Raw genomic sequence first — 24784 nt, 5'->3', positions numbered from 1 at the left:
AAAAGTGAAGAACAAATTTGTTTATTAAATAAAAATGTGTGAAAGCACAACCGTCACAAAGTCTTCATTCGATCGGAGAGAAAGATATTTTAGCAATTCGGAGTAGTGCAAACGTGCAGGCCCCCCCACCCCAGGTCAGGGTCCGTCTTTACCAGAGGGTCCAGGGTGGCTGTTTGAGTTGGAAGGTTGGAATCCCACTCACGTTCACTGGTATCGAGATCACAGCCCAGGGGAGCCCGTGTAGTTCCAGCGACCGCCTGATCATGTACCTGCCCAACGGGAGGGGAAAGAAAACAGCGTCATTTCACTCCATGGTTTTAATGTCCTTTCTATAATGGGGCACGCAGTGCTCGAACTGTGGCCCAACCAACGCATCATTAAAAAGCTCACTTTAGTACTGATCCTCACGCATAAAGTGGCCGACTCACGGAATGGACTCACAGACCATAGGAACAGGAGTAGGCCATTCAGCCCCTCGTGCCTGCTCCGCCATTTGATAACATCATGGCTGATCTGTGATCTAACTCCATATACCTGCCTTTGGCCCATATCCCTTAATACCTTTGGTTGCCAAAAAGCTATCTACCTCGCATTTAAATTTAGCAATTGAGCCAGTATCAATTGCCGTTTGCGGAAGAGAGTTCCAAACTTCTACCACACCAATGGAGGTCTACGCCCTGGAGTCACTCCAGGAGATAATTAGATCTTGCAATGGGGGTCATTCTGGATGGACGGGCCGAATGGCCTCCCTCGCCCCCGTAATCACTTTGCGAAATGAGCAGAAGGGTATTGCTCGCCTGAGCCCAACCCGTGAGGGGCCCGGGCAGAGGGCCTGCTCCCAGCCTCCGCTGGACCTGCTCTTCAACTGGACATTAGTTTGGGAGCCACAGGGCAGTTCTAACTCCCTCCCTCCCTCCCTCGTGTTGGACGATTTGAGATTTTTAAAAAATTCATTCATGGGGATGTGGGCGTCGCTGGCAAGACCAGCATTTATTGCCCATCCCTAATTGCCCTTGAGAAGGTGGTGGTGAGCCGCCTTCTTGAACCGCTGCAGTCCGTGTGGTGAAGGTTCTCCCACAGTGCTGTTAGGTTGGCAGTAGCACTTGGACACAACAGAGTCAATCACATTGGTGTTGGACCTGGAGTCACGTCTAGACTGGGTAAGGACGGCAGGTTTCCTTCCCTAAAGGACATTAGTGAACCAGTTGGGTTTTTAACGACAATCCGACAGCTTCACGGTCACTTTTACTTTATTTCCAGATGTTTTTTTTTTAAAAAGGTGTATTCCAATTCTCAAACTGCCGCGGTGGGATTTGAACTCCCGTTCTCTGGATTATTGCACCAGTTCCACTACACTTTTTTTTGGGAGTGCTTCAGAAGCGAGCGGAGATGTTTGGGTCACGGAGGGGAAAGTCTTCGCTGGAGGCCCAAAAACTCACCCGTCCTTGCCGAGGAGGAACAGAGCTGGGATCTCGCTCTCCCTGGCCGTGCCGTCCTGCACCATCTCGATGTGCGAGCTGTCGTTGTCGTACATGTTGTCCGAGATTATCACTGCCCTGCCGCCGTGCTCCTGAATAACGCGGGCTTTGGACAAGAAGGAGCAGTCCCTTTGGGACACAGAGAGACAGACAGATGTTTACCGCGCTCTGATTAGAATCATAGCATGGTTACAGCATAGAAGGAGGCCATTCGGCCCATCGAGCCCATACCGGCTCTTTTGTAAGAGCAAGCCAGTTAGTCCCATTCCCCGGCTCTTTCCTCGTAGCCCTGCAGACGTTTTCTCTTCAAATATTTATCCAATTCCTTTTTGAAAGCCATTCCCTGCCCCCACCCACCCATTTCTTGCGAAAGGCTGACTCTCTCTGGGGTACGGATTCCAGGGGTCCCCCGTCGTCTGACCCAAGGGGACCAGTCCTGCTCTGCGGGCTGGTTATTCCTCCATTACAACCGAGACTGCTACTGATATCTACACACGCGCTGTCCAGCGGGGGGTCACCGGACAGCGATTGTGGGGGCCTGATTCCACCCCCCCCCCCCCACCTCTGATACATTAACGCAGCAGAGACCAGCGATCGAACCCCAAGGCCCTCTGATCCATGAAGCGTAACGTTACGTCACACCATGCATTAACCCACTCAGCCACCAGGGGGCGCTAGTTGTATCAAAGTAGCAGCAAAAAAAAGTGCTCAGAAAAACACAGCACAATTCAAACTTTTCAAAGAACCAGGATAAAGGTTCATGTCCTGAGTAATGAGAGATACTCATACTATCCCAATGAACATAACAAGGCTTTCAAGTGACCTAAAAGTCTTCAAGACTCTGATGGGAGTTGATTAAAAACCCATCCAGACAATTTGTTCAAGGTTGAATGTTCAATCCCAGGGACACAAGTCAGGGAGTGAATAAAAAAATATTTGGAAGCTTTTCACTTATACAGGGCCTCAATACACTGAGACATTTCACAGACGATGAATTTCTTTCCAAGTGCGGAACGTGGCAGCCAATCTGTGCACAGCAAGGTCCCACAAAATGCAAATGAATGAGCGACCAGCTAGTCTGTTCTGTCAGCTGAAGGAGGATTATTGGCCACGGTACCGGAGGAACTCATCGCTGTTTGTGGGATCTTGCTGTGAACAAATTGGCTGCCGCGGTTCCTACATCACAACAGTGACTACACTTCAAAAAGTACTTCACTGGCTGGAAAGCACTTTGGGACGTCCTTGGGAGGTCGTGGAAGGTGCTATATAAATGCAGGTTCTTTCTTTAGACCAGTGTTAATTGAGCTGGTTAAACTTACCCTCGCTCCACCAAGGCGATCTGATCCTGAATGAAGGCCCCATTGTTTAAGTCACTGCAGGCGTGGGGTGGATCCGCTGGAACCAGATAAATCTGCTCGTATCTCGTGTGCTGCATAAAGAAACACAAAGTATAGTCAATGTTCCAAACACTGGACGTCACAGGACTATTACTAAATGGAGGCAGGAAGGGGCGGCTCTTGCAGTCAAATAGGAGTGTGAGGATCAAATGGACCTGAGGGGTAGGTTAAAATGCTGCAATATCAGCTCACTGACACCAGGGGGAGCCCTTGTCCCCCTAGCTCACTGAGGACATCTAGTGGTACAAACCAAATACGGCAAGGTGCAACCAGTCCCAACAACAACTTGCATTTATATAGCATAGCGCCTTTAATGTAGTAAAACGTCCCAAGGCGCTTCACAGGAGCGATTATCAGACAAAATTTGACACCGAGCCACAGAAGGAGATATTAGGACAGGTGGCCAAAAGCTTGGTCAAATAGGTAGGTTTTAAGGAGCGTCTTAAAGGAGGAGAGAGAGGTGGAGAGGTTTAGGGAGGGAATTCCAGAGCTCGGGGTCCAGGCAGCTGAAGGCACGGCCGCCAATGGTGGAGCGATTAAAATCGGGAATGCGCAAGAGGCCAGAATTGGAGGAGCGCAGAGATCTCGGAGGGTTGTAGGGCTGGAGGAGGTTACAGAGATAGGGAGGGGCGAGGCCATGGGGGGATTTGAACACAAGGATGAGAATTTTAAACCCACAGTTTAGGATGCAAGACTTCCACCTGAAAGCAAACTAGCCTCCCACCCAAACTGCCGACACGGCTCAACTCTCCTATCTGCTCGCTGTTAAACTCAACACTACAATTAAACAATCTAAAAAAAAAGCAGATCATTATAAGGAACTTTCATCAACAAGGCACTTTCAGGAGTAACAATAAACAATGTGCGCCAAGGAGGAGGGGAGAATAGGAGAGGGGGAATTCAATACGCGAGGGTTTGAGGAGACCTTTTAAAGCTGGGAGGGAAGAGGCAAATGGAGAGAGTTCCAGAGGGCAGGAACATTGTGGCCAAGTGAGTGATCACCATCGGTGGCATGGAGGGAGCAAGGGACAAGGGATTAGAGGGGTGGAGGGAGAGGGGGATTGGGAGAAGAGCAGGGTTAGAGGAGTGGAGGGAGAGGGGGATTGGGAGGAGAGCAGGGTTAGAGGAGTGGCGGGAGAGGGGGAATGGGAGAAGAGCAGGGTTAGAGGAGTGGAGGGAGAGGGGGAATGGGAGGAGAGCAGGGTTAGAGGAGTGGAGGGAGAGGGGAATGGGAGATCGGGGTTAGAGGAGTGGAGGGAGAGGGGAATGGGAGATCGGGGTTAGAGGAGTGGAGGGAGAGGGGAATGGGAGATCGGGGTTAGAGGAGTGGAGGGAGAGGGGGAATGGGAGAAGAGCAGGGTTAGAGGAGTGGAGGGAGAGGGGAATGGGAGGAGAGCAGGGTTAGAGGAGTGGAGGGAGAGGGGGAATGGGAGAAGAGCAGGGTTAGAGGAGTGGAGGGAGAGGGGGAATGGGAGATCGGGGTTAGAGGAGTGGAGGGAGAGGGGGAATGGGAGAAGAGCAGGGTTAGAGTGGTGGAGGGAGAGGGGAATGGGAGGAGAGCAGGGTTAGAGGAGTGGAGGGAGAGGGGGATTGGGAGGAGAGCAGGGTTAGAGGAGTGGAGGGAGAGGGGGAATGGGAGAAGAGCAGGGTTAGAGGAGTGGAGGGAGAGGGGAATGGGAGATCGGGGTTAGAGGAGTGGAGGGAGAGGGGAATGGGAGATCGGGGTTAGAGGAGTGGAGGGAGAGGGGAATGGGAGATCGGGGTTAGAGGAGTGGAGGGAGAGGGGGAATGGGAGAAGAGCAGGGTTAGAGTGGTGGAGGGAGAGGGGAATGGGAGGAGAGCAGGGTTAGAGGAGTGGAGGGAGAGGGGGAATGGGAGAAGAGCAGGGTTAGAGGAGTGGAGGGAGAGGGGGAATGGGAGATCAGGGTTAGAGGAGTGGAGGGAGAGGGGGAATGGGAGATCGGGGTTAGAGGAGTGGAGGGAGAGGGGGAATGGGAGAAGAGCAGGGTTAGAGTGGTGGAGAGAGAGGGGGAATGGGAGAAGAGCAGGGTTAGAGGAGTGGCGGGAGAGGGGAATGGGAGATCGGGGTTAGAGGAGTGGAGGGAGAGGGGAATGGGAGATCGGGGTTAGAGGAGTGGAGGGAGAGGGGAATGGGAGATCGGGGTTAGAGGAGTGGAGGGAGAGGGGGAATGGGAGGAGAGCAGGGTTAGAGGAGTGGACGGAGAGGGGGAATGGGAGATCGGGGTTAGAGGAGTGGAGGGAGAGGGGGAATGGGAGAAGAGCAGGGTTAGAGGAGTGGAGGGAGAGGGGGAATGGGAGATCGGGGTTAGAGGAGTGGAGGGAGAGGGGGAATGGGAGAAGAGCAGGGTTAGAGTGGTGGAGGGAGAGGGGAATGGGAGGAGAGCAGGGTTAGAGGAGTGGAGGGAGAGGGGGATTGGGAGGAGAGCAGGGTTAGAGGAGTGGAGGGAGAGGGGGAATGGGAGAAGAGCAGGGTTAGAGGAGTGGAGGGAGAGGGGGAATGGGAGATCGGGGTTAGAGGAGTGGAGGGAGAGGGGAATGGGAGATCGGGGTTAGAGGAGTGGAGGGAGAGGGGGAATGGGAGAAGAGCAGGGTTAGAGTGGTGGAGGGAGAGGGGAATGGGAGGAGAGCAGGGTTAGAGGAGTGGAGGGAGAGGGGGAATGGGAGAAGAGCAGGGTTAGAGGAGTGGAGGGAGAGGGGGAATGGGAGAAGAGCAGGGTTAGAGGAGTGGAGGGAGAGGGGGAATGGGAGAAGAGCAGGGTTAGAGGAGTGGACGGAGAGGGGGAATGGGAGATCGGGGTTAGAGGAGTGGAGGGAGAGGGGGAATGGGAGAGGAGCAGGGTTAGAGGAGTGGAGGGAGAGGGGGAATGGGAGAAGAGCAGGGTTAGAGGAGTGGAGGGAGAGGGGGAATGGGAGATCGGGGTTAGAGGAGTGGAGGGAGAGGGGGAATGGGAGATCGGGGTTATAGGAGTGGAGGGAGAGGGGGAATGGGAGATCGGGGTTAGAGGAGTGGAGGGAGAGGGGGAATGGGAGAAGAGCAGGGTTAGAGTGGTGGAGAGAGAGGGGGAATGGGAGAAGAGCAGGGTTAGAGGAGTGGAGGGAGAGGGGGAATGGGAGAAGAGCAGGGTTAGAGGAGTGGAGGGAGAGGGGGAATGGGAGGAGAGCAGGGTTAGAGGAGTGGAGGGAGAGGGGGAATGGGAGATCGGGGTTAGAGGAGTGGAGGGAGAGGGGGAATGGGAGGAGAGCAGGGTTAGAGGAGTGGAGGGAGAGGGGGAATGGGAGAAGAGCAGGGTTAGAGGAGTGGAGGGAGAGGGGGAATGGGAGATCGGGGTTAGAGGAGTGGAGGGAGAGGGGAATGGGAGAAGAGCAGGGTGAGAGGAGTGGAGGGAGAGGGGAATGGGAGATCGGGGTTAGAGGAGTGGAGGGAGAGGGGGAATGGGAGAAGAGCAGGGTTAGAGTGGTGGAGGGAGAGGGGAATGGGAGAAGAGCAGGGTGAGAGGAGTGGAGGGAGAGGGGAATGGGAGAAGAGCAGGGTGAGAGGAGTGGAGGGAGAGGGGAATGGGAGATCAGGGTTAGAGGAGTGGAGGGAGAGGGGGAATGGGAGATCGGGGTTAGAGAGGTGGAGGGAGAGGGGGAATGGGAGATCGGGGTTAGAGAGGTGGAGGGAGAGGGGGAATGGGAGATCGGGGTTAGAGGAGTGGAGGGAGAGGGGGAATGGGAGATCGGGGTTAGAGAGGTGGAGGGAGAGGGGGAATGGGAGATCGGGGTTAGAGAGGTGGAGGGAGAGGGGGAATGGGAGATCGGGGTTAGAGAGGTGGAGGGAGAGGGGGAATGGGAGATCGGGGTTAGAGAAGTGGAGGGAGAGGGGGAATGGGAGAAGAGCAGGGTTAGAGGAGTGGAGGGAGAGGGGGAATGGGAGAAGAGCAGGGTTAGAGTGGTGGAGGGAGAGGGGGAATGGGAGAAGAGCAGGGTTAGAGGAGTGGAGGGAGAGGGGGAATGGGAGATCAGGGTTAGAGGAGTGGAGGGAGAGGGGAATGGGAGAAGAGCAGGGTGAGAGGAGTGGAGGGAGAGGGGAATGGGAGATCGGGGTTAGAGGAGTGGAGGGAGAGGGGGAATGGGAGATCGGGGTTAGAGGAGTGGAGGGAGAGGGGGAATGGGAGATCGGGGTTAGAGAGGTGGAGGGAGAGGGGGAATGGGAGATCGGGGTTAGAGAAGTGGAGGGAGAGGGGGAATGGGAGAAGAGCAGGGTTAGAGGAGTGGAGGGAGAGGGGGAATGGGAGAAGAGCAGGGTTAGAGTGGTGGAGGGAGAGGGGGAATGGGAGAAGAGCAGGGTGAGAGGAGTGGAGGGAGAGGGGGAATGGGAGAAGAGCAGGGTTAGAGGAGTGGAGGGAGAGGGGGATTGGGAGGAGAGCAGGGTTAGAGGAGTGGAGGGAGAGGGGGATTGGGAGAAGAGCAGGGTGAGAGGAGTGGAGGGAGAGGGGGAATGGGAGATCGGGGTTAGAGGAGTGGCGGGAGAGGGGGAATGGGAGAAGAGCAGGGTTAGAGAGAGAGAAGTGGGACAAGACCAGTATGATTATATACACGCCTATACGTGTGCACAGAGGTCGAGTCTCAGCTTTGGTGCCCTCCATCTTTTAATACCCGGCCAAAACTCACAGCACTTGGGCAGAGTGCACTGCAACAAGGGCCGCCACCTTCAGGAGAGACGGCAGAAAACCGCAGAGACTTTCCAATTTCCTTCTTCTGTCTCCCCATCCCTCCACCCGGGCTACTGCCCCCGAGCGAGACAGGGGCCAAATAACTCCTGGGTCCCCATCCCTCAGTCATCTGCCCTTAGAAAGGGCCACAAATAGCTCGGGGATAGTCTGCAACTGTCGGAGGTGCCAGCTTTTGGATCAGACGTTAAACCGAGGCCACGTCTGCTCTCTCAGGTGGACGTAAAAGATCCCACAGCACTATTGGAGGAAGAGCAAGGGAGTTCTCCTCTGTGTCCTGGCGCCAATATTTATCCCTCAACCAACATCACTGAAACAGATTATCTGGTCATCATCTCATTGCTGTTGGTGGGATCTTGCTGTGCCCAAATTGGCTGCCGCGTTTTTTACGTGGCATAGTGCAAAACAAAACTAAGATGACCAGCAATCTTAAAAAGACAAGTCTCAAGGCATTGTGTCTTAATGCGCGGAGCATTCGCAATAAGGTAGATGAATTAACAGCGCAGATAGATATTAACGGGTATGATATAGTTGTGATTACGGAGACATGGCTGCAGGGTGACCAAGGATGGGAACTGAACATCCAGGGGTATTCACTATCTAGGAAGGACAGGCAAAAAGGGAAAGGAGGTGGGGTAGCATTGTTAGTAAAGGAGGAAATCAACGCAATAGTGAGGATGGATATTGGCTCGGAAAATCACGATGTGGAATCTGTATGGGTGGAGCTAAGAAACACCAAGGGGCAGAAAACATTGGTGGGAGTTGTCTATAGGCCCCCAAACAGTAGTGGAGATGTAGGGTAGGGCATTAAACAGGAAATTAGGGTACATGCAAGAAGGGTACAACTATGACCATGGGTGACTTTAATCTACATATAGATTGGTCAAACCAAATTAGCAATAATACTGTGGGGGAGGAATTCCTGGAGTGTGTACGTGATGGTTTTCTAGACCAATACGTTGAGGAACCAACTAGAGAACAGGCGATCCTAGACTGGGTATTGTGCAATGAGAAAGGATTAATTAACAATCTTGTTGAGCGGGGTCCCTTAGGGAAGAGCGATCATAACATGATAGAATTCCTCATTAAGATGGAGAGTGAGGTAGTTGAATCCGAAACTAGGGTCCTAAATCTAAATAAAGGAAATTAGGAAAGTATGAGGTGCGAGTTGACTATGATAGATTGGGGAACTTTACTAAAAGGGATGATGGTGGATAGGCAATGGTTAATATTTAAAGATCGTGTGCAGGAATTACAACAATTATTCATTCCTGTCTGGCACAAAAATAAAACAGGAAAGGTGGCTCAACCGTGGCTTACAAAAGAAATTAGCAATAGTATTAGATCCAAAGAGGAGGCATATAAAATTGCCAGAAAAAGCGGCAAGCCTGAGGATTGGGAGCAGTTTAGAATTCAGCAAAGGAGGACAAAGAGATTGATTAAGAGGGGAAAATAGAGTATGAGAGTAAACTAGCAGGGAACATAAAAATTGACTGTAAAAGCTTCTATAATATGTCAAGAGAAAAAGATTAGTGAAGACAAATGTAGGTCCCTTACAGTCAGAAATGGGGGAAATTATAATGGGGAACAAAGAAATGGCAGAACAATTAAACACATACTTTGGTTCTGTCTTCACAAAGGAGGACACAAATAACCTCCCAGGAATGTTAGGGAACCAAGGGTCTGGTGAGACGGAGGAACTGAAGGAAACCAGTATTAGTAAAAAAAAAGTGCTAGGGAAATTAATGGGGCTAAAGGCTGACAAATCCCCAGGGCCTGATAATCTACATCCCAGAGTACTAAAGGAAGTGGCCCTGGAAATAGTGGATGCATTGGTGATCATCTTCCAAAATTCTATAGACTTTGGAACAGTTCCTACAGATTGGAGGGTGGCAAATGTAACCCCACTATTTAAAAAAGGAGGGAGAGAAAAAACAGGGAATTACAGACCAGTTAGCCTAACATCAGTAGTGGGGAAAATGCTGGAGTCTATTATAAAGGATGTGATAACAGAACACTTGGAGGGCATTAACGGGATTGGACAAAGTCAGCATGGGTTTATGAAAGGGAAATCATGCTCAACAAATCTGCTGGAGATTTTTGAGGATGTAACTAGTAGAATAAATAGGGGAGAACCAGTGGATGTGGTGTATTTGGATTTTCAGAAGGCTTTTGATAAGGTCCCACACAAGAGGTTAGTGTGCAAAATTAAAGCACATGGGATTGGGGGAATATACTGGCATGGATTGAGAATTGGTTGACAGACAGGAAACAGAGAGTAGGAATAAACGGGTCTTTTTCCGGGTGGCAGGCAGTAACTAGTGGGGTACCGCAGGGATCAGTGCTTGGGCCCCAGCTATTCACAATATATATCAATGATTTGGATGAGGGAACTAAATGTAACATTTCCAAGTTTGCAGACGACACAAAGCTGGGGTGGAATGTGAGCTGTGAGGAGGATGCAAAGAGGCATTCAAAGTGAGCATTCAGGTGCAGCAAGCAGTTAGGAAGGCGAATGGTATGTTGGCCTTCATTGCAAGAGGATTTGAGTACAGGAGCAGGGATGTCTTACTGCAGTTGTACAGGGCCTTGGTGAGACCACATCTGGAGTATTGTGTGCAGTTTCGGTCTCCTTATCTGAGGAAGGATGTCCTTGCCATGGAGGGAGTGCAATGAAGGTTTACCAGACTGATTCCTGGGATGGCAGGACTGACGTATGAGGAGAGATTGGGTCGACTAGGCCTATATTCACTAGTAGCCATGATGTGGAGATGCCGGTGATGGACTGGGGTTGTAAACAATTGTAAACAGAGGTTCGAGGATTTCTTGACATTCACCTGAGGAAGGAGGAAGCCTCCGAAAGCTTGTGAATTTTAAAATAAAATTGTTGGACTATAACTTGGTGTTGTAAAATTGTTTACATTCACTAAAGTTTAGAAGAATGAGAGGTGATCTCATCGAAACATATAAAATTCTAACAGGACTAGACAGACTAGATGCAGGGAGGATGTTCCCGATGGCTGGGGAATCCAGAACCAGGGGTCACAGTCTCAGGATACGGGGTATGCCATTTAGAACCGAGATGAGGAGAAATTTCTTCACTCAGAGGGTGGTGAACCTGTGGAATTCTCTACCACAGAAGGCAGTGGAGGCCAAGTCATTAGATGTATTCAAGAAGGAGATAGATATATTTCTTAATGCTAAAGGGATCAAGGGATATGGGGAAAAAGCAGGAACAGGGTACTGAGTTAGACGATCAGCCATGATCATTTTGAATTGTGGAGCAGACCCGAAGGGCCGAATGGCCTACTCTTGCTCCTATTTTCTATGTTTCTACATTAAAGCAGTGACTGAACTTCAAAAGTACATCATTGGCTGTAAAGCGCTTTGGGACGTCCTAAGGTCGTGAAAGGCGCTATATAAATGCAAGTTCTTTCTATCTATGAACTCAAGACACGAAACAAACATGGCGTCGACTGTTTGTGTGACCTTGTGACCTGTGCTCCTTTGTGTCCCTTGTTGAGTTATCCGGATATCGTGCAGCACAGTCAGAAAGGGCTGAGGCAGCAGAGGCCTGGAGAACCACAGCAATATTGCAAAACTAGCCAGTACTTACAAAAATACCACCAAAGTCTTTGGCCAGGTTTGTCTGAAAGATGTACCGAATGTCTCCAGGGCTCAGAACTTGGAAATATAAATACTCATTGACTCCCAGACCTGTATTGAAGAATTAAACAAAAACAAGTCAGACATAAGAGAATCAATCGACCCAAACCATTGAGATTATTCCAGTTTAACAGGTTCGGGGGGGGGCACTGGGGGGCACGAGTTTAAACGATGGAAGAGTAGGAGCGCACTGGATGTTGGGCGGTTCCTCCTCTCCCGGAGAGCAGTGAACCTCTGGAATACGATGCCGGCTGGTGACGTGGGAACTGACGCTCTCCGAGCCTTCGAGAGGGACCGGGACCGGATCCTGACTGGGGGCAGAGGTCACATCATATAGAAGGTAAGAGTCTTTATAGATAACGCTGGGTCCGTGTGATCTCCTGGACTGGTTTCCATCGCCTGAGGCAGGGTCGGAGAGGGAGTTTACAGAGTATTTTCCCCTTATTGACCCTGGGATTTTTTTCTCTGATTTTCTCAGGAGATTGAGGTCGGGGGGTGGTCAGGCCGAGGTGTGAGGAGCCAAGAAGTGATTAGCCATGATGTTCCAGCCATCATGCAGTGGGGCAAGCTTGATGGACCAGCTGGTCTTTTCCTGCCTGTTAATTTCCAATGTTCATATGCCTGTAAACCCCTCCCACCTCGCAGCCCGAGCACGGGCCCCCCTCACAGACCGGGCGCCGGCCCCTCCCCCCCGCACAGACCGGGCGCCGGCCCCTCCCCCCCCGCACAGACCGGGCGCCGGCCCCTCCCCCCCGCACAGACCGGGCGCCGGCCCCTCCCCCCCCGCACAGACCGGGCGCCGGCCCCTCCCCCCCGCACAGACCGGGCGCCGGCCCCTCCCCCCCCGCACAGACCGGGCGCCGGCCCCTCCCCCCCCGCACAGACCGGGCGCCGGCCCCTCCCCCCCCGCACAGACCGGGCGCCGGCCCCACCCCCCCCCCCTCACAGACCGGGCACCGGCCCCTCCCCCCCCGCACAGACCGGGCGCCGGCCCCTCCCCCCCGCACAGACTCTGCCTTGGTCCAACCCATTCAGATTTTGGCCACAGCTGCTAGAAATATCTAAAATTTAAACTGTGTACCGAAGGCCCTGAGGTCGATAATGTGCTCACGTTCACCGACTCATCAGCGACAGAGCAGACATCAGAACTTGGGTCACAATCCCACCCCATCTCCTAGGTGTCTGCCGTGGCTCAGTGGGGAGCACTCTCACCTCTGAGTCAGAAGGTCACATGTTCAAGATTGTGGGTTCAAGCCCCACTATGCAGTATTGAGGGAGTGCTGCGCTGTCAGAGGTGCTGCGTTTCAGATAAGCTGTTAAACCACGACCCTCTCTGGTGGATCTAAAAATCCCAAGGCACTATTCAAAGAAGTCTGTTGTAGGCTAATTGATGGAGATTGATTCCCAGAAGGGGCTTTGGTTTAACAGCTCATCAGACAGTAAAAAAAATAACGCCTTTCACAACCTCAGGACGTTCCAAAGCACTTTATAGCCAATGAAGTACTTTTGAAGTGTTGGAATGTAGGAATCGCGACAGCCAATTTCCACAAAGCAAGATCCCACAAAAAGCAATGAGTTAATGATCAGATAATCTGTTTTAGTGACGTTGGTTGAGGGATCAATATTGGCCCAGGACATCAGGGAGAACTCCCCTGCTCTTCTTTGAATAGTGGCCATGGGATCTTTTCGGTCCACCGGAGAGGGTAGACGGCCCCTCCAACAGTGCGGCGCTCCCTCAGTGCCGACCCTCCGACAGTGCGGCGCTCCCTCAGTGCCGACCCTCCGACAGTGCGGCGCTCCCTCAGTGCCGACCCTCCGACAGTGCGGCGCTCCCTCAGTACCGACAGTGCGGCGCTCCCTCAGTACCGACAGTGCGGCGCTCCCTCAGTACCGACAGTGCGGCGCTCCCTCAGTACCGACAGTGCGGCGCTCCCTCAGTACCGACAGTGCGGCGCTCCCTCAGTACCGACAGTGCGGCGCTCCCTCAGTACCGACAGTGCGGCGCTCCCTCAGTACCGACAGTGCGGCGCTCCCTCAGTACCGACAGTGCGGCGCTCCCTCAGTACCGACAGTGCGGCGCTCCCTCAGTACCGACAGTGCGGCGCTCCCTCAGTACCGACAGTGCGGCGCTCCCTCAGTACCGACAGTGCGGCGCTCCCTCAGTACCGACCCTCCGACAGTGCGGCGCTCCCTCAGTACCGACCCTCCGACAGTGCTGCACTCCCTCAGTGCCGACAGTGCGGCGCTCCCTCAGTACCGACAGTGCGGCGCTCCCTCAGTACCGACCCTCCGACAGTGCTGCACTCCCTCAGTGCCGACAGTGCGGCGCTCCCTCAGTACCGACAGTGCGGCGCTCCCTCAGTACCGACAGTGCGGCGCTCCCTCAGTACCGACAGTGCGGCGCTCCCTCAGTACCGACAGTGCGGCGCTCCCTCAGTACCGACAGTGCGGCGCTCCCTCAGTACCGACAGTGCGGCGCTCCCTCAGTACCGACAGTGCGGCGCTCCCTCAGTACCGACAGTGCGGCGCTCCCTCAGTACCGACAGTGCGGCGCTCCCTCAGTACCGACAGTGCGGCGCTCCCTCAGTACCGACCCTCCGACAGTGCTGCGCTCCCTCAGTACCGACCCTCCGACAGTGCGGCGCTCCCTCAGTACCGACCCTCCGACAGTGCTGCACTCCCTCAGTGCCGCACAGTGGGGTTTAAACCCACAATCTTCTGCCTCAGAGGCGAGAGTTCCACCCACTGAACCACAGCTGACACCTAAAGGACTGGACTGGACTGTCAGCCTGCTCCTAGCCGAGAGATAGGAGTGGACCTTTGAGCCAGGCTGACACCTGCCCACATGCAATGGCCAACAGCCTCCCTTGCTGCTCTGCCCCCTGCACCAGACCCTGGTTTGGGTTTGGATCCAGTTTCCCTTGTCCGCAGTCCTTGCCCCGAGCTCCCGTCTCCCGCCCCCAGGGGCCCTGCCTTTTAATCTGGTTAAAATCTCCAATGCAATGAACGGAACGCGTTGCATTAACCCACCTGCGGTTAGCAGCGCCTGCTGGAGCAGGACAAGAGCCGGCCAGCAGCCGCACACAAGCGGCCACATCCTGCCTCCAGCAGCCGCTGTCAATCAGCCGCCGGGCGCCCGGGACCCGGAGGAGTGAATGCCCGCCCCCGCCGCCGCCGCCGCAGCTTCTCATTGGATACACAGGCAGGGGTGCGCATCTCCCATTGGCTCCGTCTTCTGTCCATCACGGTGACGGTTCACGCCCACGCCTCTCTTCATTGGATGGGTCACAGGAGACCGCTTCCCCATTGGTAGTAACTGCTGTCAATCACCGGGGCGGGAGCTCGAGGTCTGTCCCGCCCCAGCCGTGGATTGGTCCAGGGACGGGCCCGGGGCTGAATTCTGATTGGTTGCCTTCATTGTCTATTAAATAAACACCGTGTTACGATTGGACAGTTGAACTGTCAATCACAGCGGGCGTTTCGAATTTGCTCCTTCGTCACACGAGACCACCCCGCCCCCTGACCCTGACCCTGACCCCTCAGGCCCAGGTCCTACCCCTAACCTGGGGTACAGGTCCTGACCTGCCCTCTGACCCTGACCCCTCAGGCCCAGGTCCTACCCCTAACCTGGGGTACAGGTCCTGACCTGCCCCCTGACCCTGACCCTGACCCCTCAGGCCCAGGCCCAGGTCCTACCCCTAACCTGGGGTACAGGTCCTGACCTGCCCCCTGACCCTGACCCTGACCCCTCAGGCCCAGGTCCTACCCCTAACCTGGGGCACAGGTCCTGACCTGCCCCCTGACCCTGACCCTGACCACTCAGGCCCAGGTCCTACCCCTAACCTGGAGTACAGGTCCTGACCAATGCCAAGCCCAGTCGATCGGGCAATGTCCTCCTCACGAACATCTGGGGACTTGTGCCAAAATTGGGAGAGCTGTCCCACAGACTAGTCAAGCAACAGCCTGACATAGCCATACTCACAGAATCATACCTTTCAGCCAACGTCCCAGACTCTTCCATCACCATCCCTGGGTATGTCCTGTCCCACCGGCAGGACAGACCCACCAGAGGTGGCGGTACAGTGATAAACAGTCAGGAGGGAGTGGCCCTGGGAATCCTCAACATTGACTCTGGACCCCATGAAATCTCATGACATCAGGTCAAACATGGGCAAGGAAACCTCCTGCTGATTACCACCTACCATCCTCCCTCAGCTGATGAATCAGTCCTCCTCCATGTTGAGCACCATTTGGAGGAAGCACTAAGGGTAGCAAGGGCACAGAATGTATTCTGGGTGGGGGACTTCAATGTCCATTACCAAGAGTGGCTCGGTAGCACCACTACTGACCGAGCTGGCCGAGTCCTGAAGGACAGAACTGCCAGACTGGGCCTGCTGCAGATGGTGAGAGAACTAACACGAGGGAAAAACCTAAACATGAGGTGCCAACCTGGTGAAGCTACAACTCAAGACTACATGCATGCTAAACAGCATAAGCAGCATGCTATAGACAGAGCTAAGCGATTCCACAACCAACGGATCAGATCAAAGCTCTTTGGTCCTGCCATGTCCAGTCTAGAATGGAGGTGGACAATAAACAACTAACGGGAGGAGGAGGCACTGTGAACATCCCCATCCTCAATGATGGCAGAGTCCAGCACATGAGTGTAAAAGACAAGGCTGAAGCATTTGCAACCATCTTCAGTCAGAAGTGCCGAGTGGATGATTCATCTCAGCCTCCTCCTGAGATCCCCACCATCACAGAAGCCAGTCTTCAGCCAATTCGATTCACTCCACCTGATATCAAGAAACGGCTGAGTGCACTGAATACAGCAAAGGCTATGGGCCCCGACAACATCCCAGCTGTAGTGCTGAAGACTTGTGCTCCAGAACTAGCTGCGCCTCTAGCCAAGCTGTTCCAGTACAGCTACAACACTGGCATCTACCCGACAATGTGGAAAATTGCCCAGTTTTGTCCTGTCCACAAAAAGCAGGACAAATCCAATCCGGCCAATTACCGCCCCATCAGCCTACTCTCAATCATCAGCAAAGTGATGGAAGGTGTCGTCGACAGTGCTATCAAGCGGCACTTACTCACCAATAACCTGCTCACCGATGCTCAGTTTGGGTTCCGCCAGGACCACTCGGCTCCAGAATTCATTACAGCCTTGGTCAAAAAGTAAACAAAAGAGCTGAATTCCAGAGGTGAGGTGAGAGTGACTGCCCTTGACATCAAGGCAGCATTTGACCGAGTGTGGCACCAAGGAGCCCTAGTAAAATTGAAGTCAATGGGAATCAGGGGGAAAACTCTCCATTCCCCAATGCAGAGATCCCCCATTCCCCAGAGCTTTTGATCCCCCATTCCACAGCGCGGGGATCCCCCAATCCCCAGCGCGAGGATCCCCCATTCCCCGGTGCAGTGATCCCCATTCCCCAGTGCAGTGATCCCCCATTCCCCAGTGCAGGGATCCCCCATTCCCCAGTGCAGACATCCCCATTTCCCAGTGCAGAGATCCCCCATTCCCCAGTGCAGAGATCCCCCATTCCACAGTGCAGCGATCCCCCATTCCTCAGTGCAGTGATCCCCCATTCCCCAGTGCAGAGATCCCCCAATCCCCAGTGCAGTGATCCCCCATTCTCCAGTGCAGTGATCCCCCATTCTCCATTGTGGAGATCCCCCATTCCCCAGTGCAGTGATCCCTCATTCCCCAGTGCAGTGATCCCCCATTTTCCAGTGTGGAGCTCCCCCATTCCCCAGTGCAGTGATCCCCCATTCCCCAGTGCAGAGATCCCCCAATCCCCAGTTCAGTGATCCCCCATTCCCCAGTGCAGTGATCCCCCATTTTCCAGTGTGGAGCTCCCCCATTCCCCAGTGCAGTGATCCCCCATTCCCCAGTGCAGTGATCCCCCATTCCCCAGTGTGGAGATCCCCCATTCCCCACTGTAGTGATCCCCCATTCCCCAGTGCAGTGATCTCCCATTCCCCACTGTAGTGATCCCCCATTCTCCAGTGCAGTAATCCCCCATTCCCCACTGTAGTGATCCCCCATTCCCCACTGTAGTGATCCCCCATTCCCCAGTGCAGTGATCTCCCATTCCCCACTGTAGTGATCCCCCATTCCCCAGTGTAGTAATCCCCCATTCCCCTGTGCAGTGATCTGCCATTCCCCAGTGCAGTGATTCCCCCTTCCCCAGTGCAGGGATCCCCCATTCCCCAGTTCAGAGATCCCCCATTCCCCAGTGCAGTGATCCCCCATTCCCCAGTGCAGAGATCCCCCATTGCCCAGTGTAGTGATCCCCCATTCCCCAGTGCAGGGATCCCCCATTCCCCAGTGCAAGGATCCCCCATTCCCCAGTGCAGGGATCCCCCATTCTCCAGTGTGGAGATCCCCCATTCTCCATTGTGGAGATCCCCCATTCCCCAGTGCAGTGATCCCTCATTCCCCAGTGCAGTGATCCCCCATTTTCCAGTGTGGAGCTCCCCCATTCCCCAGTGCAGTGATCCCCCATTCCCCAGTGCAGAGATCCCCCAATCCCCAGTGCAGTGATCCCCCATTCCCCAGTGCAGTGATCCCCCATTTTCCAGTGTGGAGCTCCCCCATTCCCCAGTGCAGTGATCCCCCATTCCCCAGTGCAGTGATCCCCCATTCCCCAGTGTGGAGATCCCCCATTCCCCACTGTAGTGATCCCCCATTCCCCAGTGCAGTGATCTCCCATTCCCCACTGTAGTGATCCCCCATTCTCCAGTGCAGTAATCCCCCATTCCCCACTGTAGTGATCCCCCATTCCCCAGTGCAGTGATCTGCCATTCCCCAGTGCAGTGATTCCCCCTTCCCCAGTGCAGGGATCCCCCATTCCCCAGTTCAGAGATCCCCCATTCCCCAGTGCAGTGATCCCCCATTCCCCAGTGCAGAGATCCCCCATTGCCCAGTGTAGTGATCCCCCATTCCCCAGTGCAGGGATCCCCCATTCCCCAGTGCAAGGATCCCCCATTCCCCAGTGCAGGGATCCCCCATTCCCCACTGAGGTGATCCCCCATTCCCCAGTGCGGCAATCCCCCATTCCCCGGTGCGGTGATCCCCCATTGCCCCGTGCGGTGATCCCCCATTGCCCAGTGTGGTGATCCCCCATTCCCCAGTGCGGTGATCCCCCATTGCCCAGTGCAGTGATCCCCCATTGCCCAGTGCAGAGATCCCCCATTCCCCAGTGCAGTGATCCCCCATTCCCCAGTGCAGTGATCCCCCATTGCCCAGTGCAGTGATCCCCCATTGCCCAGTGCAGTGATCCCCCATTCCCCAGTGCAGTGATCCCCCATTCTCCATTGGGGAGATCCCCCATTCCCCAGTGCAGCGATCCCTCATTCCCCAGTGCAGCGATCCCCCATTCCCCAGTGCAGCGATCCCCCATTCCCCAGTGCGGCGATCCCCCATTCCCCAGTGCAGGGATCCCCTATTCCACTGTGCGGCGATCCCCCATTCCCCGGTGCGGCGATCCCCCATTCCCCGGTGCGGTGATCCCCCATTGCCCTGTGCGGTGATCCCCCATTGCCCAGTGCGGTGAACCCCCATTGCCCAGTGCGGTGATCCCCCATTCCCCAGTGCGGTGATCCCCCATTGCCCAGTGCGGTGATCCCCCATTGCCCAGTGCGGTGATCCCCCATTGCCCAGTGCGGTGATCCCCCATTGCCCAGTGCCGTGATCCCCCATTCCCCAGTGCAGTGATCCCCCATTGCCCAGTGCAGTGATCCCCCATTGCCCAGTGCAGTGATGTCCCGTCCCCCAGTGCAGTGATCCCCCATTGCCCAGTGCAGTGATATCCCGTCCCCCAGTGCAGTGATCCCCCATTGCCCAGTGCGGTGATCCCCCATTGCCCAGTGCAGTGATCCCCCATTGCCCAGTGCAGTGATGTCCCGTCCCCCAGTGCAGTGATCCCCCATTGCCCAGTGCAGTGATCCCCCATTGCCCAGTGCAGTGATGTCCCGTCCCCCAGTGCAGTGATCCCCCATTCCCCAGTGCAGTGATCCCCCATTTTCCAGTGTGGAGCTCCCCCATTCCCCAGTGCAGTGATCCCCCATTCCCCAGTGCAGTGATCCCCCATTCCCCAGTGTGGAGATCCCCCATTCCCCACTGTAGTGATCCCCCATTCCCCAGTGCAGTGATCTCCCATTCCCCACTGTAGTGATCCCCCATTCTCCAGTGCAGTAATCCCCCATTCCCCACTGTAGTGATCCCCCATTCCCCACTGTAGTGATCCCCCATTCCCCAGTGCAGTGATCTCCCATTCCCCACTGTAGTGATCCCCCATTCCCCAGTGTAGTAATCCCCCATTCCCCTGTGCAGTGATCTGCCATTCCCCAGTGCAGTGATTCCCCCTTCCCCAGTGCAGGGATCCCCCATTCCCCAGTTCAGAGATCCCCCATTCCCCAGTGCAGTGATCCCCCATTCCCCAGTGCAGAGATCCCCCATTGCCCAGTGTAGTGATCCCCCATTCCCCAGTGCAGGGATCCCCCATTCCCCAGTGCAAGGATCCCCCATTCCCCAGTGCAGGGATCCCCCATTCTCCAGTGTGGAGATCCCCCATTCTCCATTGTGGAGATCCCCCATTCCCCAGTGCAGTGATCCCTCATTCCCCAGTGCAGTGATCCCCCATTTTCCAGTGTGGAGCTCCCCCATTCCCCAGTGCAGTGATCCCCCATTCCCCAGTGCAGAGATCCCCCAATCCCCAGTGCAGTGATCCCCCATTCCCCAGTGCAGTGATCCCCCATTTTCCAGTGTGGAGCTCCCCCATTCCCCAGTGCAGTGATCCCCCATTCCCCAGTGCAGTGATCCCCCATTCCCCAGTGTGGAGATCCCCCATTCCCCACTGTAGTGATCCCCCATTCCCCAGTGCAGTGATCTCCCATTCCCCACTGTAGTGATCCCCCATTCTCCAGTGCAGTAATCCCCCATTCCCCACTGTAGTGATCCCCCATTCCCCAGTGCAGTGATCTGCCATTCCCCAGTGCAGTGATTCCCCCTTCCCCAGTGCAGGGATCCCCCATTCCCCAGTTCAGAGATCCCCCATTCCCCAGTGCAGTGATCCCCCATTCCCCAGTGCAGAGATCCCCCATTGCCCAGTGTAGTGATCCCCCATTCCCCAGTGCAGGGATCCCCCATTCCCCAGTGCAAGGATCCCCCATTCCCCAGTGCAGGGATCCCCCATTCCCCACTGAGGTGATCCCCCATTCCCCAGTGCGGCAATCCCCCATTCCCCGGTGCGGTGATCCCCCATTGCCCCGTGCGGTGATCCCCCATTGCCCAGTGTGGTGATCCCCCATTCCCCAGTGCGGTGATCCCCCATTGCCCAGTGCAGTGATCCCCCATTGCCCAGTGCAGAGATCCCCCATTCCCCAGTGCAGTGATCCCCCATTCCCCAGTGCAGTGATCCCCCATTGCCCAGTGCAGTGATCCCCCATTGCCCAGTGCAGTGATCCCCCATTCCCCAGTGCAGTGATCCCCCATTCTCCATTGGGGAGATCCCCCATTCCCCAGTGCAGCGATCCCTCATTCCCCAGTGCAGCGATCCCCCATTCCCCAGTGCAGCGATCCCCCATTCCCCAGTGCGGCGATCCCCCATTCCCCAGTGCAGGGATCCCCTATTCCACTGTGCGGCGATCCCCCATTCCCCGGTGCGGCGATCCCCCATTCCCCGGTGCGGTGATCCCCCATTGCCCTGTGCGGTGATCCCCCATTGCCCAGTGCGGTGAACCCCCATTGCCCAGTGCGGTGATCCCCCATTCCCCAGTGCGGTGATCCCCCATTGCCCAGTGCGGTGATCCCCCATTGCCCAGTGCGGTGATCCCCCATTGCCCAGTGCGGTGATCCCCCATTGCCCAGTGCGGTGATCCCCCATTGCCCAGTGCGGTGATCCCCCATTGCCCAGTGCGGTGATCCCCCATTGCCCAGTGCGGTGATCCCCCATTCCCCAGTGCGGCGATCCCCCATTCCCCAGTGCGGCGATCCCCCATAGCCCAGTGCGGCGATCCCCCATTCCCCAGTGCGGCGATCCCCCATTCCCCAGTGCGGCGATCCCCCATTCCCCAGTGCGGCGATCCCCCATTCCCCAGTGCGGCGATCCCCCATTCCCCAGTGCAGGGATCCCCCATTCCCCTGTGCGGCGATCCCCCATTCCCCGGTGCGGCGATCCCCCATTCCCCGGTGCGGCGATCCCCCATTGCCCAGTGCAGTGATCCCCCATTGCCCAGTGCTGTGATCCCCCATTGCCCAGTGCGGTGATCCCCCATTCCCCAGTGCAGTGATATCCCGTCCCCCAGTGCGGTGATCCCCCATTCCCCAGTGCGGTGATCCCCCATTGCCCAGTGCGGTGATCCCCCATTGCCCAGTGCGGTGATCCCCCATTGCCCAGTGCGGTGATCCCCCATTGCCCAGTGCGGTGAACCCCCATTGCCCAGTGCGGTGATCCCCCATTGCCCAGTGCGGTGATCCCCCATTGCCCAGTGCGGTGATCCCCCATTCCCCAGTGCGGTGATCCCCCATTGCCCAGTGCGGTGATCCCCCATTCCCCAGTGCGGTGATCCCCCATAGCCCAGTGCGGTGATCCCCCATTGCCCAGTGCGGTGATCCCCCATTCCCCAGTGCGGTGATCCCCCATTCCCCAGTGCGGTGATCCCCCATTCCCCAGTGCGGTGATCCCCCATTCACCAGTGCGGTGATCCCCCATTGCCCAGTGCGGTGATCCCCCATTCCCCAGTGCGGTGATCCCCCATTGCCCAGTGCGGTGATTCCCCATTGCCCAGTGCGGTGATCCCCCATTCCCCAGTGCGGTGATCCCCCATTGCCCAGCGCGGTGATCCCCCATTCCCCAGTGCGGTGATCCACCATTCCCCAGTGCGGTGATCCCCCATTCCCCAGTGCGGTGATCCCCCATTCCCCAGTGCGGTGATCCCCCATTCCCCAGTGCGGTGATCCCCCATTGCCCAGTGCGGTGATCCCCCATTCCCCAGTGCGGTGATCCCCCATTCCCCAGTGCAGTGATATCCCGTCCCCCAGTGCAGTGATCCCCCATTCCCCAGTGCAGTGATCCCCCATTCCCCAGTGCAGTGATATCCCGTCCCCCAGTGCAGTGATCCCTCATTCCCCAGTGCGGTGATCCCCCATTCCCCAGTGCGGTGATCCCCCATTCCCCAGTGCGGTGATCCCCCATTCCCCAGTGCGGTGATCCCCCATTCCCCAGTGCGGTGATCCCCCATTCCCCAGTGCGGTGATCCCCCATTGCCCAGTGCGGTGATCCCCCATTGCCCAGTGCGGTGATCCCCCATTGCCCAGTGCCGTGATCCCCCATTCCCCAGTGCAGTGATCCCCCATTGCCCAGTGCAGTGATCCCCCATTGCCCAGTGCAGTGATGTCCCGTCCCCCAGTGCAGTGATCCCCCATTGCCCAGTGCAGTGATATCCCGTCCCCCAGTGCAGTGATCCCCCATTGCCCAGTGCGGTGATCCCCCATTGCCCAGTGCAGTGATCCCCCATTGCCCAGTGCAGTGATGTCCCGTCCCCCAGTGCAGTGATCCCCCATTGCCCAGTGCAGTGATGTCCCGTCCCCCAGTGCAGTGATCCCCCATTGCCCAGTGCGGTGATCCCCCATTGCAGTGATCCCCCATTGCCCAGTGCAGTGATGTCCCGTCCCCCAGTGCAGTGATCCCCCATTGCCCAGTGCAGTGATCCCCCATTGCCCAGTGCAGTGATCCCCCGTCCCCCAGTGCAGTGATCCCCCATTCCCCAGTGCAGTGATCCCCCATTCCCCAGTGCGGTGATCCCCCATTCCCCAGTGCGGCGATCCCCCATTGCCCAGTGCAGTGATGTCCCGTCCCCCAGTGCAGTGATCCCCCATTGCCCAGTGCAGTGATGTCCCGTCCCCCAGTGCAGTGATCCCCCATTGCCCAGTGATCCCCCATTCCCCAGTGCAGTGATCCCCCATTCCCAAGTGCGGTGATCCCCCATTGCCCAGTGCAGTGATCCCCCATTCCCAAGTGCGGTGATCCCCCATTCCCCAGTGCGGTGATCCCCCATTCCCCAGTGCGGTGATCCCCCATTCCCCAGTGCGGTGATCCCCCATTGCCCAGTGCGGTGATCCCCCATTGCCCAGTGCGGTGATCCCCCATTGCCCAGTGCCGTGATCCCCCATTCCCCAGTGCAGTGATCCCCCATTGCCCAGTGCAGTGATCCCCCATTGCCCAGTGCAGTGATGTCCCGTCCCCCAGTGCAGTGATCCCCCATTGCCCAGTGCAGTGATATCCCGTCCCCCAGTGCAGTGATCCCCCATTGCCCAGTGCGGTGATCCCCCATTGCCCAGTGCAGTGATCCCCCATTGCCCAGTGCAGTGATGTCCCGTCCCCCAGTGCAGTGATCCCCCATTGCCCAGTGCAGTGATCCCCCATTGCCCAGTGCAGTGATGTCCCGTCCCCCAGTGCAGTGATCCCCCATTGCCCAGTGCGGTGATCCCCCATTGCAGTGATCCCCCATTGCCCAGTGCAGTGATGTCCCGTCCCCCAGTGCAGTGATCCCCCATTGCCCAGTGCAGTGATCCCCCATTGCCCAGTGCAGTGATCCCCCGTCCCCCAGTGCAGTGATCCCCCATTCCCCAGTGCAGTGATCCCCCATTCCCCAGTGCGGCGATCCCCCATTGCCCAGTGCAGTGATGTCCCGTCCCCCAGTGCAGTGATCCCCCATTGCCCAGTGCAGTGATGTCCCGTCCCCCAGTGCAGTGATCCCCCATTGCCCAGTGATCCCCCATTCCCCAGTGCAGTGATCCCCCATTCCCAAGTGCGGTGATCCCCCATTGCCCAGTGCAGTGATCCCCCATTCCCCAGTGCAGTGATCCCCCATTCCCCAGTGCGGTGATCCCCCATTGCCCAGTGCAGTGATCCCCCATTCCCAAGTGCGGTGATCCCCCATTCCCCAGTGCGGTGATCCCCCATTCCCCAGTGCAGTGATCCCCCATTCCCCAGTGCGGTGATCCCCCATTGCCCAGTGCAGTGATCCCCCATTCCCAAGTGCAGTGATCCCCCATTCCCCAGTGCAGTGATCCCCCATTCCCAAGTGCAGTGATCCCCCATTGCCCAGTGCCGAGATGGCGTCGTTGTTGCGGGAACTCGAGCGTGCACTGTTACCATGGCGACCGTCCGCCGCCTGTACGCGTGACGTCAGGACGTAGAGCCGCGCGCGGCCGGTTGCTGGAAGTTTCGAGCGCCGCGGTGCGAGGTGGGAGCGATCGGAGCGGCGGCCGCTGGAAGGAGAGAGTCGGTCGACAAGATGATGGTGAGCGAGGGCAATCCGGTGCCATCCGCCCGCTGGGGCTGGGTTCATAACGAAATACCGCGCCGGATGTAAACGGGACGGTGCCAGCTTACGGATAAAGCCGATATTTTGCAGGATTCGGTGCTCGATGCTCTCCGTTTGCCCCCGTGTGATGCGTGTCGGTGTCGGCGGTTGCGCTTCGGGCCGGTGTTGAAGGGGT

The 24784-nt window shown here is 56.4% G+C and overlaps 2 protein-coding genes across 2 annotated transcripts in view; one reads left to right on the top strand and one right to left on the bottom strand.

The window, feature by feature from the left end:
* Positions 1 to 14441, bottom strand: LOC137322553 (protease-associated domain-containing protein 1-like). The gene is made up of 5 exons (XM_067985497.1): positions 14305 to 14441; positions 11225 to 11325; positions 2798 to 2907; positions 1440 to 1607; positions 1 to 269 (listed from the first exon to the last, which is right to left on the bottom strand). The coding sequence occupies exons 1-5, from the start codon at positions 14369 to 14371 to the stop codon at positions 149 to 151; spliced, it is 567 nt and encodes a 188-aa protein (XP_067841598.1). The 5' UTR covers positions 14372 to 14441; the 3' UTR covers positions 1 to 148.
* Positions 14442 to 24479: 10038 nt separating this feature from the next.
* The window catches only part of cct7 (chaperonin containing TCP1, subunit 7 (eta)), a 36375-nt gene continuing 36070 nt past the window's right edge, over positions 24480 to 24784 (top strand). The window contains exon 1 of the mRNA XM_067978980.1: positions 24480 to 24585. Coding sequence (XP_067835081.1) covers positions 24580 to 24585 — 6 coding nt within the window. The 5' untranslated portion in view covers positions 24480 to 24579. The remainder of the gene's footprint in view (positions 24586 to 24784) is intronic.

Source organism: Heptranchias perlo, chromosome 1 (assembly GCF_035084215.1).
Source record: "Heptranchias perlo isolate sHepPer1 chromosome 1, sHepPer1.hap1, whole genome shotgun sequence".
Taxonomy (NCBI): Eukaryota; Metazoa; Chordata; class Chondrichthyes; order Hexanchiformes; family Hexanchidae; genus Heptranchias; species Heptranchias perlo.
This window is presented reverse-complemented; position numbering and strand designations above follow the sequence as displayed.